Below are 16208 nucleotides of genomic sequence, written 5' to 3' on the forward strand. Positions count from 1 at the left end.
ATGAGCTCACCCTCACCCATGGCTCCAGCATCATGAAATCAGGGTAATGCCCAAACCTGCAGTTCTAACCTCTCTCCTCCTCTACAGAGCCTGATCCCAGCTGCCAGATAAGCATCTCCAGAGGATGTTCCATGGGCAAGCCCTCCAAAGCCTGACACGGCACCTAGACTTCACCCCTTGGCTAAGGCCCCACCAAACCTCTAGACACCAGGTCAGAACCCCGGGCTCCATCCTGGATGCCTCCCCTTCTCATATTTCCCACATCCAGTTAATTAAATGATTGACAGTAAGAGGTAACACTTATATGGTACTCACTATGTGCCAGGCACTGTTCTCAAAAATTTACGTGTATTAACTCATATAACCCTCACGACAACCCTGTAAGACAGGCACTATTATAATTCCCATTTTGCAGATGAGGAAACCGAGGCACAGAGACTTCCCCAAAGGCAAGAGCTAGTAAGCGGCAGAGCCAAAATTCAAACTCAGTGGTCTGGTTCCAGAGTCTTCACCACGTCTCTGCCTCATTGAGCCTGCTTGCTTCTGGCTCTTGGTAATCTCTTGCCTCCACACCCTCCTCCCTATCACACCTCACCAGGACCATGGTGCAGCCTTCTCACCGTCCCCAGATCCAACAGGTCCCTGCAGACAGAACGGCTTCACGGAAATGCAAATGCGATCATGCTCCCACCTGCTTAAAATCGTTCAGCAGCTCCCCACTATTATGGGAGACATCCAAATTGCTCAGCAGGCCTGGAGGCTCCAGGACTGGCCTCCACTGAGCGCTCTGGCCTTCACACCATGCACGCCGGCATGTCCTCACACGGCAGCCTGGCCAAACACCTGAGCGCTGGGCTCCTGCTCATGGTTTCTGTCCCTGCCTTCCTCATCTGCCCAGTGAATATCTACGTCTCCTTCAAGCCCTAACTGAGAAGCCTCGTTCTCTCGAGAGCCTCCCCCATCCTTTTCAAGCAGAGTCATAGGTCTCCTGCTCTGCGTGCACATTTTTCCTCTCCTACACCACAGTCCACAGCACTGTATTGATCCGTTTGCCAGTTTTCTCCCTGGAGACTGTGACCTCTGTCCCCCCAGGGAACTCAGATTTTGTCTCATTCATCTTTCAGTCCTCAATGCCTGACACTCAGTAGGCCCTCAGTGAAGGTGTGTTGACTGAACGAATGAATGAAGGCAAGTGCCTAACATGGGAGAAACGCACACACGGACAGAAGGGAGGAGTGAGCAGCGGCATTTTGGCTAGACCCCATCTCCCCTCCCTGCCCCCTTCCCTGCACAGCCCTCCCCGGCTGGCCTGGCCCAGGCCCCACTCACCGGCTGCCCTGGGCAATGGTGGGCACAATATCGTGGCTGGCACGGAGGGGCCGGGTCCTGGCCTTCATGCGGGCACGCTGCAGCAGATGTTTGGCTTCCTCATGCCTGGGGCTCAGCACGGGCTCCGGCTTGGGCCCAAAGGTCCTGCAGGGTGGCACACAGGCCAGAGCGGGCGGGGGAGGGATTAGAAGAAAATAACACGGATTAGGAGGGTTTTAACAGTGTTGAGCATGGCTCTGCCAGAAAGAGCCCTGCGTGTGCAGCCTTCCTTGTCCAGCTCCCACACAGAGGGTACCCGGCCTGGGGCCTGGGAAATGGCCCTGAGCAACTCTGGACGGGGCCGGGGAGCTGGCCCACCTTGGACATCTGCTCAGGGACTGAAGGCAGAGACCCCAGGAGGATCTAGAAAAGGATAGGGGAATCTCCAGACTATTCTATTCTTCCCTCCCTGGGCAGACAGCGGGATTTATCTGGAAGGAGGGGGAGAACAGGGCCTGGGGTTGTGGGGCTGGGCCTGTGCCCGGCCAGATGGTCTTTACACGCATCACCTCCCTCTCTCCTTCTGTCTCCCTCTGCACCCACACATACCCACTCAAGCACAAGGCACCACCCCGAGCTCCCACCACAGACACAAGGAATCAGGGCTCTGCCCATCACAGTTCTGCTCCTTTGAGGAAATGACGTTTCTATAAATCCTGGTGTTTTCTTGCCTCAATCCCAATCCAAACCCGTCAGGCATCAGTTCAAGGCTGAGGGAAATTAAGCTGGACCCACACCAAGTCAGCAAATGGCTTGATTTTCATAATAATAAGGGTCCTCTGCCGGCCCTCACCACCTACCAGATGTGCTGCCTCCCCGGCCAGTCAGGAGCTGCAGAAAATGACAGCAGCCCTTTTTCAAAGCTGTCTCCGAGACAGTGACATACAGCCAGCAGCGGGCCACAGCAACAACAGCAGCCCCCAACCTCCCACCGACAAGACGTTTCTCTCCTGGAGCTCCCCCCGCCCAGCCAGGCGGGCGAGGGCAGGTGTTCTCTCCACTTGACAGATGAGGGTGTTCCGGAGCAGAGAGAACATTTGGCACGTTGCTCAAGGTCGAACATCAATTGAGAGCAGAGCAGACGACAGCTAGGCCCACTGCCTCCAGCATCCGTCCCACATCCCCCCCCTCCCCTCCCCGGGTCCCAAAACAGGCTGAGGATGTTTGTGGCTGGAGTCAGACACACTCTGATGTGACTTCAGCATCCCCCACGGCTGCCCCTGCCCTCATTGTCACATACACTGGGCTGTCCGTACCAGGGAGGGTCCACAGAAAGAGAACTCAGGCAGGGAGAGGCTTAGCCAGGCTTAGATCTCAGACTGCAGCCCCCCCCACTCCCATGCCTTACCCACCCCATATGTCACCTGGAGAAAGGTGCCTTGTACTGACAGGGGGAAGGTACCAAGTAGTTTTCTGGGTGACAGAGATGTGAGTGGAAATGGCACAACTCTGAAGCCTTCTTAGGACATCCTTGGACAAGCTCTGCACAGACAATGATTTTTCTTTTTTCTTTTCTTTTCTTTTTTTTTTTTTGGTGAGAAAGATTGGCCCTGAGCTAACATCTGTGCCAGTCTTCCTCTACTTTTTTGTATATGGGACACCGCCACAGCATGGCTTGATGAGCAGTGCGTAGGTCCGCACCCAGGATCCGAGCCCACAAACCCTGGGCCGCCGAAGCAGAGCACACGAACTTAACCGCTACGCCACTGGGCTGGCCCCTCTGCACAGAGGATGATTTTTTCTTTCTTTTTTTGCACTCATTATTTGCACCTAACCCAGCTTTGGGGCCCAAGGGGAAAAAAAAGAACTGCTAGAATAAAGGCACCATCTGTGCCTATGAATGCTGGCAGGGCCCAAGCACAGTTTTGGAACCAGGAGGGCTTTGCTGGAGGATGTGAAAGAGACTCTCCAGGCCTGCTGCCCTGTGGAGCCTCCTTTGGCAGGAGAGGCCTCCCTTTGCACACTTCCTGAGCCGGCCGCTCCTCCAATGCACCGCTGAGAGCAGCTGTGCTCCCTGGGGCTCCTGCTCTGACAGCAGAGACAATGAGGCTACCGGCCCGGAGAGACGCCCCTGCAGCCTCGGGCCTCTGGCTGCCAGCCCGCACGCTTGGGAGCCTTCCGGTGACAGCTGTGCTTCCCCGGCTGTCGGAGGGCATTTGTCACAAGACCTGGTGGGCAGGCAGGAGGGCCCCCAGGCAGCTGGCCAGATGCTGCCACGATCAACCTTGCCCCCAGGTTTTTAAGCCATTTTCCAGCTTTGCTGTTTCCCTTCTGCTCCCTCTCCTTGGAACTGTTAACTTTTTTTTTTTCCTCCTCAGCTGCCCTGCTTTGGTTCCTGGCAGACAAAGCTGGTTTCTCCACTGATGAGAAAAAGCAGGGCTTTCTAGGCGCCTGGAGGCATCCAGGCAGTAACAGTCTGAGCAGGGAGGAGGGTGCAGCCGCCTTTCCAGATGGCAGCCAAGGTCCGCAGGCCAGGCAACTCCTAGTCATGGTGCACGCTGACCAGCCCTGAGGGGAGGCGGTCTTTCTCCCAAGGGGCAGGGGGCAGGCAGGTGCAGGGCTGTGGGACGCTGAGTCTGTCCCAGTTTAACCGTCCACCTCCCATCGCTGCATCATACTGGTCCCCCCAAGGGGCGCCAACCTGCCAGGCAGAAGGGTTCAGCCTCTTCCATCTGAGGGAGGCATTCCAGTCTAATCTGACTCTGGCCTCTGCCAAGGGCACACAGCCCTGGAGCAACCCTTCCCATCATGGACTATAACCCACGATCCTAGCTTCCACAATTCTCTGGAAATTTCCTGGGAGAGTTGGGGCAGTCAGTGCACCGGTAGGCAAAGGCAATTCCACCTAAGAATAGACAGCTTTTGTCACTCACTTGAAAGCTTGCACATCTGGGCCTCATCAGGTCAGTGGCTGGGGCATAGGGATCAAGTGGCTGAGTGCTTTTCTTCCCTGGGCCTCAGTTTCCCCATCTGTAAACAGTGGGAGTTAGAGAGGGGAGAGGACTCACTGCTACCCTATGAGTCTGGGTCTTTGACCAGGTAGTCTGGTGTACCACAAGGCAGGGTGGGGTATTTTAAGGTCCTCTCCCTGACGGGTTCACACTACAGATGTTTGGCCCTCAAAGAGCAGCAAATTGTACAAAGAGCTAATTGTTGGGGACAACTAGCATCCATTTGAGTATTCTGGCCCTTCCCTCTGCCCCACACCAACCAGCATCCTAAATTGCTTCCCAAGAACAAAGGGCCGCGTGTGTCCCCCCACCTCCCATCTCTCATTCTGAGCCAGTTTCCTAGCTCTGACCTCAGCTCCCCTCCCAGCCCAGCAGGCTGAGGTCTCCAGTCAGGACAACCGCCACTCCTCTCCTAGCCAGGGAGGTCAAGGGGACAGAGTGGCCTCTTTCTGCAGCCATCATAATCTTGGATTAAAATAATAAGCTCTAGCAAGTCTGGGTTTAACCCTTTCATCCCAGGAACAGGAACTAGGGAAATAATTTGGACTGTAAAGAGATCTGACATTTCCCAGATTCCAGGATGCAGCAGGTAGAGGAAAACACAGGGTACAGAACATATATAAATCTTTTTGCCTAGCTTTTGTTCCAAGCTGTTTTTTGTACATATACAGATATTTTTGTATATTGTAAAGCTTTTTGATGACCAAGGAGAGAGCTCTCTTGCTCCCATCTTGGGTGTAGTTTCCTGACTGAGAGGGAGAGGAAAGGCAGGCCGAATGGATTCTGGATGGCATGCTCCGTGAGGGCGGGGACCTTGCCTTGGGCTCACTCTCACAGGTGCCTTCTCCCCAGGGTCGCAGGACACTGACAGGACAGAGCCTAGAGCAGTGGTAAAAGCATGGTTCAGGGGCAGCCTGCCCGGTTCTGACTCTGGACTGCCACTTACTAGCTGTGTCACCTGCCAGTTACTTCGAGGTGAAGCCTCAGTTTCCTCACCTGCTAAATGAGGGCTCAGTTGTTAACTGAGACTGAGCCCCTTAAGAGAGCTTAGCACAGAGTTGGGCACTTGCTGAGACCCAGTCAATGTTAGCATTTATTATTATTATTGCTTTTAGGGTCGCACCGTTATTTTGTTAAGTCATTCTCACCCCCTCACTGAGCAAAGGATGGACTCCCTGAACACGAACTAAATCACCTGCTGGAGAGATCCCCTTGTCGTCTGCAAGGGGAAGGCATGTTTGGAAGTGACAAACCATCCTGAAGCTAGCGAGGGCTAGACTTTGAGTGCTCTAGACTTTGAGAAGCCTTTGACAGGGCTCACAGAAAAGGCAATTTCCAGGGGCCTGCCCCGTGGCGTAGCGGTTAAGCGCGCGCGCTCTGCTGCTGGGGGCCTGGGTTTGGATCCCGGGCGCGCACCGAGGCACCGCTTGTCAGGCCATGCTGTGGTGGCGTCCCATATAAAGTGGAGGAAGACAGGCACGGATGTTAGCCCAGGGCCAGTCTTCCTCAGCAAAAACGAGGAGGATTGGCATGGATATTAGCTCAGGGCTGATCTTCCCCACAAAAAAAAAAAGGCGATTTCCATAGTTTCCATAGGATGGGGGGTGGAGGAGGCTGTGCAGTAGCAGAGGGAAGGAAGCTACTGCCTGGACAATAAACGGGCGCTGCTCTCAACAGAGAAGGCAGAGCAGCATCCTTAAGATTGGCTGCCGTGGGAGACGCCTCATTTAACACCTTTAAAAGGATCTGGGTGGATGCGTGCAGAGCTTCCCTGAGACATCGACCTCCCGGGATAGCAGAGCGGCTCTGTCCTTGCCTTCCTTAAGAAAGCTAACAAACTCCCTGATGGGCTGCCCCTCCAGTCAGCACTGCCTGGTCCCGGCGTGTGGAGGCAGGTGTCCAAGACATCCCCGGATCAGGGGAGAGGGCTCAACTCTGGAGGCCAGGGAGGGGGGCTGCCTCTTTGTGAATTTCAGCCCGACTCCCCCAGATGAATAGCCTTGGTAAATTAGCTTTCTTGAGCCTCTTTATTCATAAAGATTGGGACCATAATGAGATTTTCGTGTGTGGGGCATATGTGAGTGTGACAATGACATGCATGAAAGTTCCAGGCGGCACCAGCTAAGAGGTAGGCCTTCAAGTGTTAGCATCCTTCTTTCTCCACCTAGGATTTAGAACGCTAGGTACTTTGGGAGCACTGTAAGTATTTGAAAACACTGTTGAGTGGTTCCATTTAATGTTTTCTTTTTAGCTTTAGTTCTGGTGGGTCTGGGAGTGGTAAGGGGGTGTTCCCTTGTGTCTGTACATCTGAGTCAGCGGGCAGGATGGGGAAGGGCCAGGGATGAGCAGGGCAGGCAGCGGCTCAGCCGTTCTTCGTTACACCCTTGCCTTGGGGGGCCCTCAGGTACACCTAACGCCCTGAGAATCCTGGGGAGTTTCTTCTCCCATGCTCACCCCCAGGACTCATCATGACCCCAATACTAGAGGCCCAGGAGATCCAGAATCTGACCAGCGAGCCAGAATGAGCCCCACGCCCTCACCAGGCTACACATGTACCAGGCCACAGGCCGTAGCGAGGACCCAGCGCTGCCAGGAGATGAGGTCATCCTACCGTGGAGGGAGCAGGTGTGGCCAGAGGAAGAAGTTAATGTCTCTCCATTTCCTCCTGCCTTACTCAAAATCTAAATTCCAAGGCTCTCTATACAAGGCCTCAGCCTGCCTGCCCACCCTGTATCCTGATCGTATCATCCACGCATTCCACCCCAGCCCTCTCCCACGCATTTCTGCAGGTCTTACCCCCCTTGGCATGTCCTCTCCTGTTTGCATCCAGACCCTATCAAGCCCACGCAGGCGTCCAGCCCTTGGAGAGCCCTCACTTACACTTGCACACGAGCGCCTCTTTTCTGAGGGCCTGTTCCATGCTGATCCTCGGCAGGCCCCGGGGCCCCGAGACAAGAACAGCACAGTTCTTGCCCCCAAGGAGTTCCCAGAAGGAGGTCCACCAGCAACAGCTATGGCCGAGGCTCATGGAGGCAGAGGGGGCAGTGAAAGCAAAAATGGGAATCCCATCTGAAGTTACACGCAGTGGTCGGTTCACAGGAAAGTCTCCCAAAATGCTGGTTATGAGATTAAGTTTTAAAAGCCTGAGATTTTCTCCCAGCTGTGGCCTGACCACTTGAGCCACAGGCCAGGCCTCTGAAATTCTTGAGGGTTCACTGCCTGCCTCTCCTTTAAATTGGAGTCTACAAACTCCTTTGGGGCTGTGAGTTTTGACCTCTAGCAACCCAACAGGGGCCTGAAAATTGGGACCCACCAAAGTGTGAGCTGCTGCAGGCTGGCCCTCTGCTCCCTCTCTTCTCATGAAGAGGTGTGCACACTGGGGTCCAGGAGACCCTCTAAGCCTCAGCTTCTGTATCTACAAATGGGCACGATTCCCCAACAGGGATGGGGCGAGTCAGCAGCCCAGGAAATCCTCTGACATTGTTTCATCATTAGAGCACAAACGAAACACAGCCCCAGACCCCCTCTCCTCTCCACTTCCCCACAATAATTACAGCCCTGCAGACACACTCCAGGGTCTGAGGCCCCCAAGATCACACACACAAGGTCCTGATTTGAACCAGAGCGGGCCTGGGTCACACAGCACTAACTCTTCAACCAGACTGCCAAGGAAGGCCCTCGGGCCCGGGGGCCCGCCCTGGCGCCTGCAGCAACCCAACGCTGAGTGCTTTTTGCACGCCTTGCATGCCCGACTTCCTTTGGGTGTGGGGCCTGGAGTGAGCACGGCATTGACTGCTGCTGCTCCTCTGGTTTCACACGCTTTTTGCACAAGCTGGGTTAATTTGGGATCCTAAGGCAATCTGTAATCCTGACATGCTCTCTCAGAGCCTCGACAAGGAAGAGGCCGAGCTGGTCCTGGCCACTCTACAGAAAGGGGACGGGACACCCCAGGGCTGCTAAGAATGGATGTGGGCAGAGACCACCCTGGGCAGGGTGCCCCACTTCACTTTCCTCCCCTCTCCCATCTCTAATGAGTCCTGCGCCCAGACACAGCCCACGAACAAGGTCGCTGACAGCCTTGGCCCCCATCTGCCCTCTCTGAAGTGCCTACCTCTCACCTTATCCTCTCCCCCCAAATCAAAACCCCATTTCCTGAATCATCTCAACAGTGACCTAGCAGAGAAACCAGCTTATCCTGGGGAGCTGTTACCTACCCTGCTTTGCCTCTACCTGAGACCACCAGGCCAGCAGAAGCAGATCTCCAGATCCCTAACTCAAGGAGTGGCCTGTGGGGCACAGAAAGGACAGCTTGTGGCAGTGTGGCATAATGGTTACCACACAGTGCTTGGAGCCAAGCAGCTCTGAGTGTGACTCTTGGCTCCAATACTTAATATTGTATGTTATAACCCTGGGCAAGTCACTTAACCTCTTCCCAGAGGGGTCTCTGTCAGCGAAACAGGAACAATCGATACAGTTAGTTATTAGGACACAGTGAGAATGCGGGTACAGCACTCAGCATGGTACCCGGGCAGGAAGATGGCAGTGCTGGCGTGGTCTTCTGGGGGAAAGGAGATTCTGGTCCTCTAGGACTCAGTGGAGGGGACAACCCTGGGGTCAGGGGAGGGAGGTCTCCTCCATATCTGACCCTTAGCATTTAGGGTCCCGGGGCATTTCTGGTGTTCCCTCGGCATCTCGGGGGTCTCACCTCCATGGCCAACTGTGACTACCCCCTACAAGCAGGGCCAGCCCCCTAGTTGCACAGTGACTACTGTCTTGGGCTGTGCGGTCATCATCCTTTCATGAGCTTCTTGTCTTTTCACCACGCAGAGCAGTAACAATTGTGGACATAATTAAATACATGTTGGGTTAACTTGGTCAAAATGGTTATTTGATTGCAACACTGAACTGCCCTGATACTAAACTTGACTGAATGTGAAGCAAGACCTTTTACACCTCAAACCCTGAGAAGATCTGAGGGGCTTCCTGCCAGAGCATGTCCTGACTGATGTGCTGGCCCCTTCAGGATAGCCATCACGATGGGCAGCCGCAGTCTCAGACACTCTGCTGTCCAGGTGCTAAGCCCCTCAGCACGGGCACTAAATCCCCGGACCCTGGTCCCATGTGGCACTCCTGGGGCACACAGCGGAGAGAAGCATGCCTTATTTCAGAGGTCTCTTGGGAAGTTCAGCTATACGGAAGTGGCATCAATAAAGCCATCCTGCTTCAGGGAGAGAGGGAACCCTGCAGTGTCTTAGGGACCACTTTACTACCTGCTCAGGAGCCTCAGGAACAGAGCCAAATGAGGAGCCCTGTCTGAGGTGGTCTGGAGACACAGCTAACCTTTCTCCCACCCTTGAACTAGATATGTTCTCTGGCCCTGGTGCCCACTCAGCAGGGGCCTGACTGTGGATCGCCAATAGAGGTCAACAGGGCACTCTGAATGACCTTCCACACAAACCAGAGGACAAAGTTTTCCCCATGCCAGCTCTATGCTCAGATGCATGCTGGGCAGAGTCCTAAAGCTCACTAAGGCACCTTCTCTCTCTCTCTCTCTCCACACACACACACACACACACACTCACCCATCGTATGTACACGCAGCACACTATACACATACACGCACACACCCACACATCCTACACCTGCACACACATACCCCACCTGAACCCTGAAATGCTGCAGAAGGCCTGGCAGGTAAACAGGAGTCCAGAAATCCCCATCTTGAGGATTCTACACTAATGCCGTCTCCTCACCAGACTGAGGGAAAGTCCCTCCCTGCCCCAAGGTTGAGGTTCTCCTCCTTTAAAATGGATGTTTTTATTACTTATTATCCAACATGTGAGTCAGGAGCTTTGGCGTCTCCTTTCAGGAGTGACCTCTGGACAAAACCCCCAGTGGTGGCCTCTTGCAGCTGAGCCTCTCTCCCACCCGGGGATGAAGGGGTGGGAGGGGTAGCGGGAAGGAGCAGCTGCAGGAAGAGGAGCATCGTCTCCGCAGGACAAGCCGCCTCCTCTGCGGGCTCCCCAGGGAAGGGGGGGATAGGCTGCCACTGAGGACACGTCCTTTCTGCAGTCACACTCCTCCACACTGGCAGCGCTAGGTGGAGACATGAGGAAGAAGCTGAAAACAGTGGCCATGGAGGAGGAGAGACCCCTGACCAAAGGGGAGGCCACTATGATCCCCAATCATGAATAATGAGAGATAAAGGAGCCAGACAGCACCTCTCTACCAGGCCCTTGGCCAAAGCCACTGGGAAGGCAAGTAGCCGAGCGGAGGCTGAATCGCCCAAATCTGTGCAGCCCTTGCTTTGTGAAAGCAGGACTGGGGGGCCCTGTCCACGTTTTCTGGAAGGTAGGTCAAAAACTGAGCAGAATTTATGGAGGGAGTGGCCTGATAATAGGGAGCGACCTCTGCCCTCAACAGAAACCACGAGACCCACAGGAGGGTGACATCACACTACAGCAAGGGAAATGAACCTCTCTTAGCCTCGTGTGCCAGGAGCCCAGCAATGCTGAGGCTGGGCCAACCTCTCAGCAGGCACCACTGGCGGCAGCTCAGGCTCAGATGGCCCCTCACCCCCACCGTGAGTGTGTCCTGCCCGGTCAGGACACTGCCCATGTTGGAAGGCGGCCCCACTGCCCCTGCCCAGCCCAGTGTGCCCACTTTCCTGAGGCGTTGGTGGAGGGGCTAGAGCAGAGTCTGGGAGACATCGTGGTGAGGAGGGAGGAGGTGAAGTCCTCTACACGACCCCAGCACATTCTCTTGATTGGGAAAGGAATTGGTGCAGTAAAAGCTTTGCATTCCTATACTTTCCCTAAGGATTTGCACAACCATTATCTCGTTTAGCCTCACAACAGTCCTGTGAAGTAAACTACGCAGACACTATTTGGCCCACTTTAAAGATACAGAGAGGAGCCGGCCCGGTGGCGCAAGCAGTTAAGTGCGTGCGCTCCGCTACGGCAGCCCGGGGTTCGCCAGTTCGGATCCCGGGCGCACACCAACGCACCACTTGGCAAGCCATGCTGTGGCGGCGTCCCATATAAAGTGGAGGAAGATGGGCATGGATGTTAGCCCAGGGCCAGTCCTCCTCGGCAAAAAAAAAAGAGGAGGATTGGCAGATGTTAGCACAGGGCTGATCTTCCTCACAAAAAAAATAATAATAATAAAGATACAGAGACAGAGGCCAGGCAGGGAAATGACTCCCAAGAACGCAGCGCAGGTCGTTTGCAATTCTCTTTGCCCCATGCCTCTGCACCCCAGGGTTTTGCTCAAGTAGCAGGCAGGCACCAGCCTGGGTGCCGGGCCCCATCTACATGGTCTCAGGGATGACGATCCATAGATCCCGCTGCCCACCGTCTCTGATGCAGGGGTCTGCCTGCCCTCTTGCTGCCTCCAGGTCTACTGTCCCGACGCTGGGAGAACGAAGGGAGACGGCAACAAGGGAGGGAGAGAAAATGTGCGCTCTGAGCTCTTACCTGTTCTGGTCCAAGTCCTGCAGGGAGATGCCCGAGTCCCAGTCCACGTCACCTGCTGGTCGCTCTAGGACCCAAAACAGAAGCAGAGATTAGGGCAGAGCCAGTAACTGGGCTCTCAGCTGCCACTTAATGAATATCAAGGAGAAAGTTTTCTCCAGAAGCCATTCACTCCCCAGATAAATCCCATCCCCTGCCTGCATCTCGGCCTGAGAGGTGGAGGCACAGCCTGTCACGGTGACTGCTGGCGGCCATCGCCATGGGCTGAGAGGCCTGCATGGGTCTTCCCAGGCATGGGGTGAGGAATGAGCTTTTGAAATGGGGAAGAAGGACGAGAAAGAAGGCTGTCTCTCAGGCCTGAACCCTCACACATCCCAACAGTGCTACCTGAGCTCTGCCTACCTGACAGGATCCTCTGTGGGGAGGGGCTCCTACCAAGAGGGCAATGAGGTCCGCTGGGGGGTGAGGGCATGTCATCTGAGGGAGATGCAAAAAGCCACTCTTGAAAGGGCTAAAGCCACAGGGAAGAAGTCATGGTAGCCTCCACCCCAAGCACAGAAAGGTGGCCTCTCATTGGTCTCGGGGGTCATTGGGGTCTTCAGCAGACTGGGTAGTTGTAAGGTGGTAAAGAATCTAAGTCAAAGCCGAGAATAAGAGGACATCCTGATGATTCTGGTGACAGGCAGCTGTGCTCGCCCCCCTTTCCCACCCCACCCCTCTGTGGGTACCTCCTCCCCCCTTTCTCCTCCTGGACTCCCTCCCACTTCCCCCACCACCCAGACCTACGGAGTGAGCCTCACCTGGTACAGCTCTGCCCCAGGATGGAGTCCAGGCTGGGATTCCCACCTTGGGGGGGCCCTGCCCCCCAACACTTAGCATCTCCTGCAGCAGAAGGCGGTTCCTCTCCACCCGGTCAGACAGGGACAAGGCACTGCACCCAGGACCCAGAGCCCCCAGGTCTCCAGCTCTCCAGAGCCCCCCCAGCAGGTCTGGGCTGGGGACAAAGTGCTCCTCACAGGTCAGAGACAAGCTGTCCAGGTCTCCCCCTGTGACCAGACCATCCTGAGGCAGATATGACCTTCCTTTCCTCAGGTTGGGCATGTGGGTGATTTTGTTACAAGGACCGGGGCCCCCAGGCCGGCCTGGAGTGACTCTGTGGACGGGGCTCTCTTGCAGAGAGCCAGGCCCTGGCAGTAGACTTCTCTCGTGGTCAGGCAGTGTCCATACTGCTTCTGGAGGCCATGGGCTCCTCCCGTTCCAGCACTCGAGCCCAGGGGCAGGTGACCTGGGAAGCCTGGGGCCCCCATTCCTGGCAGGTTCTTCCTCACTGACACCGCTGTCCAGCTGCCCATCGATCAGGTTCTGAGCATGGAGGACCACCACAGCATCTGGCAGGTAAGACCCCTCTGACGGAGTCCTAGCTCCACCCACCTTGACTCGTCTAGATTTGGCTTTCTTGGGTGATGGCCGCTCGTGGGAAGTGAGGCAGGGGCTCGCCCCCTGTTTGCCTGCTGTCATCTTTTCCTTCAAGGCCCTCACCTTGGATTCCAGCACGGATGGGCCTTGGAGCTGTATCCCCGATACCCTGGGAGCCTGCAGAGCCATCAGGCTGGGTGTTCTGTCTTCCTGAAGACAGGGCCAGGGTCTTGGGAGGTGTCCGTTATCCGGCTGTGGCTCAGGGCCACTTCCCTCCACATCTGGGGTCACCTCCACGGAGCTGGCTGTTCTGCTCCCTATTTTGAGCCCTCTGGAGGAGAAAACAGACAGAGCTCCTGAGACCCAGGACCTGGCTAGCTCCAACAACCTCCTGGGTCCCCAAAGTGCCTTGGTATTGGGGGCAGAGCAGGGGATGCCCTCTAGATAATGTGAAAGCACTCTGCAAAGTACAAACCATTGGATGGCACAAATAAGTTATTACTGAGCTTTTTCTTCCAAGTCTGAGTAGTGTTCTAGTTTTTCTAACCCCATTTTACAGATGGGGCACAACGAAGCTTCAAACAACAAGTAATTCTCTGCCAAATGTGGACCGGAGTGAAAATGGGGGCGAGATTTCCCAATCCCTGGCCTCTTGCTCTGCTGACAAGTGGTTCAGGGGAGGAGGTCAACATCTGCTAACAGCCAACAAGCTCCTCCCTTTCCAAGGGGAGCCGATGCAGATGATGGACTTCAGGAAGATACCACACAGGATCCGAGCCTCCAGCAGAGGTGTCCCCCTGTGCACAAGCCGCAGGACCGCAGCATGGGGCTGTCTGTGCTCAAAGGGTGGCCGTGGTCAGTCACGAGCTCCCCTCAGCACCGGCTCCATGCCAAGCAGGCCTGCAAGTGCTTTCAAACACACTCTCAATCCTCACACAATTGCCAGAACCGGATTATTTTCCTCATTTTTACAGAGAGAAAAACTGAGGCACAGAGAGATTAGGCCACACAGGTGCAAAGGGGAGGCCCAGTTTGGAATGCAAAGCTTCTCCTTCCAAGGCCGGGCTCTCCCACAGCACTCAGTGATCACTACCCCACTCCCATTATTCTGCAGACGAGAATATCCCGTCTAAAGAGGTTAAGTGACCTGACAGAATTACACAGCTCCTTGGTGACACGGCTGATGTCAGTGTCCTCACAGCGAATTAAAGTGAGCACAGGATTTTATTCACCAGGTTGTTCTGTGCACACATACATGCCACAGTGTCTTAATATTATCCTGCTATCTAGAAAATGCTCCTTAAGCGTCATATCTAGATATATCTCACTTCAAGTAAACTGCATGTACAAAAATCCACATTACAAATTAGAAGTTAACTATTCACTTCCTATATAGACTAAAGATTCACCATAGAATTCTCTTAAATGGAAGTCCCTCTATAGTCGTTTACCACAATTCAGTTTATACATGTTTCAGGAATGCACATATTTCATAAAGCAAAATACACACATACTGCAAAGTGTCACATCAGTTTTAAGCCAGTGAAGTTTAAAGACTATCTTTAGGAGGACAAGATCACTCACTCTACCAGTTACTCTAGAATTTACCAACTTTCTCTTTGCAGCTCAGCCACTGATTTCTCTCTGCTAAAGTTCAATCCAGAAAGCAGGGAATTAGATTGTAATAGAAGCAATTTCAGTCAAATTAAAAGAACTTTCTGACTGGGAAAGCTCGGGAACAGCATTCCAGAGATAATCCGTCTCCGGAGCCCTTAAGGAATGAGAGCCTTCCATGGCGGGACTTGGGGCACAGTCTTCCGGGCTGATTGGAGCCGCCTGATTCCAGGGCCCAAGGACTGTATTTGCTGTAACTCAGAAAAGCTGAAATGAAGATGGACGTGCGGGGCGGGCCTCCCCCGCGACCCTTCCGAGCCCCGCTCTGCGCTCCCGCCCCCTCGCCTCCCCCGTACTCACTGAGGGCCGCCGCCGGCAGGGTCGGCCGCCGCCTCCATGCCCTGCAGCCCTCGGGGAGGCGAGGCGCTCCTCTAGCCCTGTCTGCCTCCCGGGCCCGCGGCAGGCGGTCGGGGGCTCCGGGAGTGCGGCGCGCAGGTCTCGCCCCGAGGGGCGCGCCCGGCCCGGGGTCCGGGGAAGGGCTCCCGGCTCTGCGGGGCCGCGGCCTCCCTCCGGGTCGAGGCGGGGAGCGGGGTCGGGGGGCCGGGCGCGGGCCGGGAAGGAAGTGGCATCGGCTGCTAGTTCACGGCTTTGCCATTAACGGGGGAGAGGCCAAGCCGGGCGCCTTCCTGGGCCGGGAAGGGAGGAGAGGGAGCGGAGAGGGCGGGAAGGAGGGGAGCGGAAGGGGCTGGAGAAGCGGGACCTGCCCCCGGCCCCCCTCCGCCGCAGGCCGCGGGTCCCGTCGCCGCCCGGACGCCCGAGCCCAGCGGAGCCGCTTCTCTCGGCGGCGAGGGAGCGCGCGCCCCCCGGACGTCAAAGGGGCGGCAGGGAAAGCGAGGCCCCGGCCCGAGTGTGGGGACGACGGGGCCGCGGGGCCCCGCGCGGGGACTCGGGGCGCTCGGGGGTGAGGCCGCCTTCCGGGCCGCGGCCCGACCCCTGGCGGGGGAGCGCGGGCTGCAGGGCGAGGGCGCGCCGGGTCAGTCGCGTCCGCCCGGCCAGCGCCGGCCGGGGAGGCTGCGGGGAGCGCAAGCCAAGGAAACACCGCGTTCTTGCTGAGCTTCACCGGGACCGCGTAACTCGACACCCGGTGGGGGGGGGGAGGCGGAGGAGGCTCGGCCATCGGTGGGGGAAGCGGAGGAATGCCCTTTGTGTAGACAACTTTTCCAGAGGAGTCGGGCGCCCTCTCCGAGGTGCCACCCCAACGGCCTAGGGCGCCGTTTCCTCCGAGGTCAAGGTCATTCGTTTCCGCTTTCCACAGGCGCGAGGGTACGCCGGAGTGGAGGTGGGTTCCCTCTCCCGCCCTGCTAAAGGAAGAGCCCGGTGCCTGCAC

At 56.0% G+C, this 16208-nt stretch overlaps 1 protein-coding gene across 2 annotated transcripts in view; it reads right to left on the reverse strand.

The window, feature by feature from the left end:
• The window catches only part of KIAA1614 (KIAA1614 ortholog), a 37153-nt gene extending 21411 nt beyond the window's left edge, over positions 1-15742 (reverse strand). For both annotated transcript variants that reach the window (XM_058539932.1, XM_058539933.1), the window contains exons 1-4: positions 15182-15742; positions 12592-13538; positions 11795-11858; positions 1330-1473 (exon numbers count right to left, since the gene is read on the reverse strand). In XM_058539932.1, the coding sequence (XP_058395915.1) occupies positions 1330-1473; positions 11795-11858; positions 12592-13538; positions 15182-15219 (1193 nt within the window). In that variant the 5' untranslated portion in view covers positions 15220-15742. The remainder of the gene's footprint in view (positions 1-1329; positions 1474-11794; positions 11859-12591; positions 13539-15181) is intronic.
• Between the last annotated feature and the right edge of the window lie 466 nt (positions 15743-16208).

Source organism: Diceros bicornis, chromosome 4, assembly GCF_020826845.1.
Source record: "Diceros bicornis minor isolate mBicDic1 chromosome 4, mDicBic1.mat.cur, whole genome shotgun sequence".
Taxonomy (NCBI): Eukaryota; Metazoa; Chordata; class Mammalia; order Perissodactyla; family Rhinocerotidae; genus Diceros; species Diceros bicornis.